The sequence below is a fragment of the Sinohyriopsis cumingii genome, chromosome 6, assembly GCF_028554795.1.
Source record: "Sinohyriopsis cumingii isolate HCF-2022 chromosome 6, ASM2855479v2, whole genome shotgun sequence".
Lineage (NCBI taxonomy): Eukaryota > Metazoa > Mollusca > Bivalvia > Unionida > Unionidae > Sinohyriopsis > Sinohyriopsis cumingii.
Window position 1 is genome coordinate 102,926,230 of NC_142966.1, and position 1,154 is coordinate 102,927,383.

The 1,154-nt window shown below is 48.4% G+C and overlaps 1 protein-coding gene across 1 annotated transcript; it reads left to right on the top strand.

Moving 5' to 3' along the window:
* Positions 1-283: 283 nt before the first annotated feature.
* LOC149797595 (uncharacterized) lies at positions 284-934 on the top strand. Its single transcript, XM_089960780.1, has one exon. The coding sequence runs from the start codon at positions 284-286 to the stop codon at positions 932-934; it is 651 nt and encodes a 216-aa protein (XP_089816906.1).
* Positions 935-1,154: the final 220 nt, after the last annotated feature.

The following is a 1,154-nucleotide window of genomic DNA, read 5'->3' on the forward strand; positions in this document are numbered from 1 at the left end:
TTTAGAGGCATGTCCCTTCTCAGCAACGTGGATAGTGTCTTCTCACGCGTCATCCTCAACAGACTTAAGACGCTTCCTGACAGAGTGTATCCAGAGTCGCAATGCGGGTTCCGCGCAGAGAAGTCCAGAATCGACATGATCTTCTACGTCAGGCAACTGCAGGAGAAATGCAGATAACAACACAATCCCTCTTTCTGGTCTTTATAGTCCTCACTAATACGTTCAATCTGGTCAGCAGAGACAGATTCTTCACAATCCTGGCGAAGATTGGATGCTAGTAAGCATGATCCAGTCCTTCAACGATGACATGAAAGGCACAGTACAGTACGATGGCTCAATGTCCGACGCCTTTGACATCCGCAGCGGAGTGAAACAGTTTTGCGTCCTTTCGCCAACGCTCTTCGGCATTTTCGTAGCTGTCGTGTTCAATCACGCCTTTGGGACGTCAACAGAAGGGATCTACCTGCACATGCGATCAGACGGCAAACTGTTGAACTTGGAACGACTGACGGCAAAGAGCAAAATGCGTGAAACAAACATCAGGGAGATGCTCCTAATAGACGATGCTGGTCTAGCCACTCACACAGAAGCTGAGCTGCAGCGCCTGAAGGATCTCTTTGCTAAAACATGCGATGAGTTTGGGATGGCCATCAGCCTAATGAAAACAAACGTGATGGCTCAGAACGCGGACCCCCAAAGCATCATAAGCAACTACGAAATTGAGGTAGTCAATCAGTTCACGTACATCGGCTCTACCATCACGAACAACTTCTCTCTCTATGCAGAGCTCAACAAGCGGATTGGAAAGGCATCAACAACTCTCTTCAGGTTGTCACATAGAGTGTGGAATAACAGCATGCTGACCCTAAACACTAAGATCTCTGTGTACCGTTCCTGCGTGCTAAGCACTCTCCTATACGCCAGTGGAACATAGACTCTGTACACCCTCCTCCACCAATGTCGCATCAGATGGCTGGGCCATGTAAATCGGATGGATGACGGACAGATACCCAAAGACATTGTTTTTTCGAAACTTGCATCTGACAAAAGGTCTATCGGACGGCCACATACCCGCTTCAATGCTGTCTGCAAGAGCGACATGAGATCTCTTGACATCGATGTCATCACCCGGGAAGAGCTTGGTCTAGACAGGT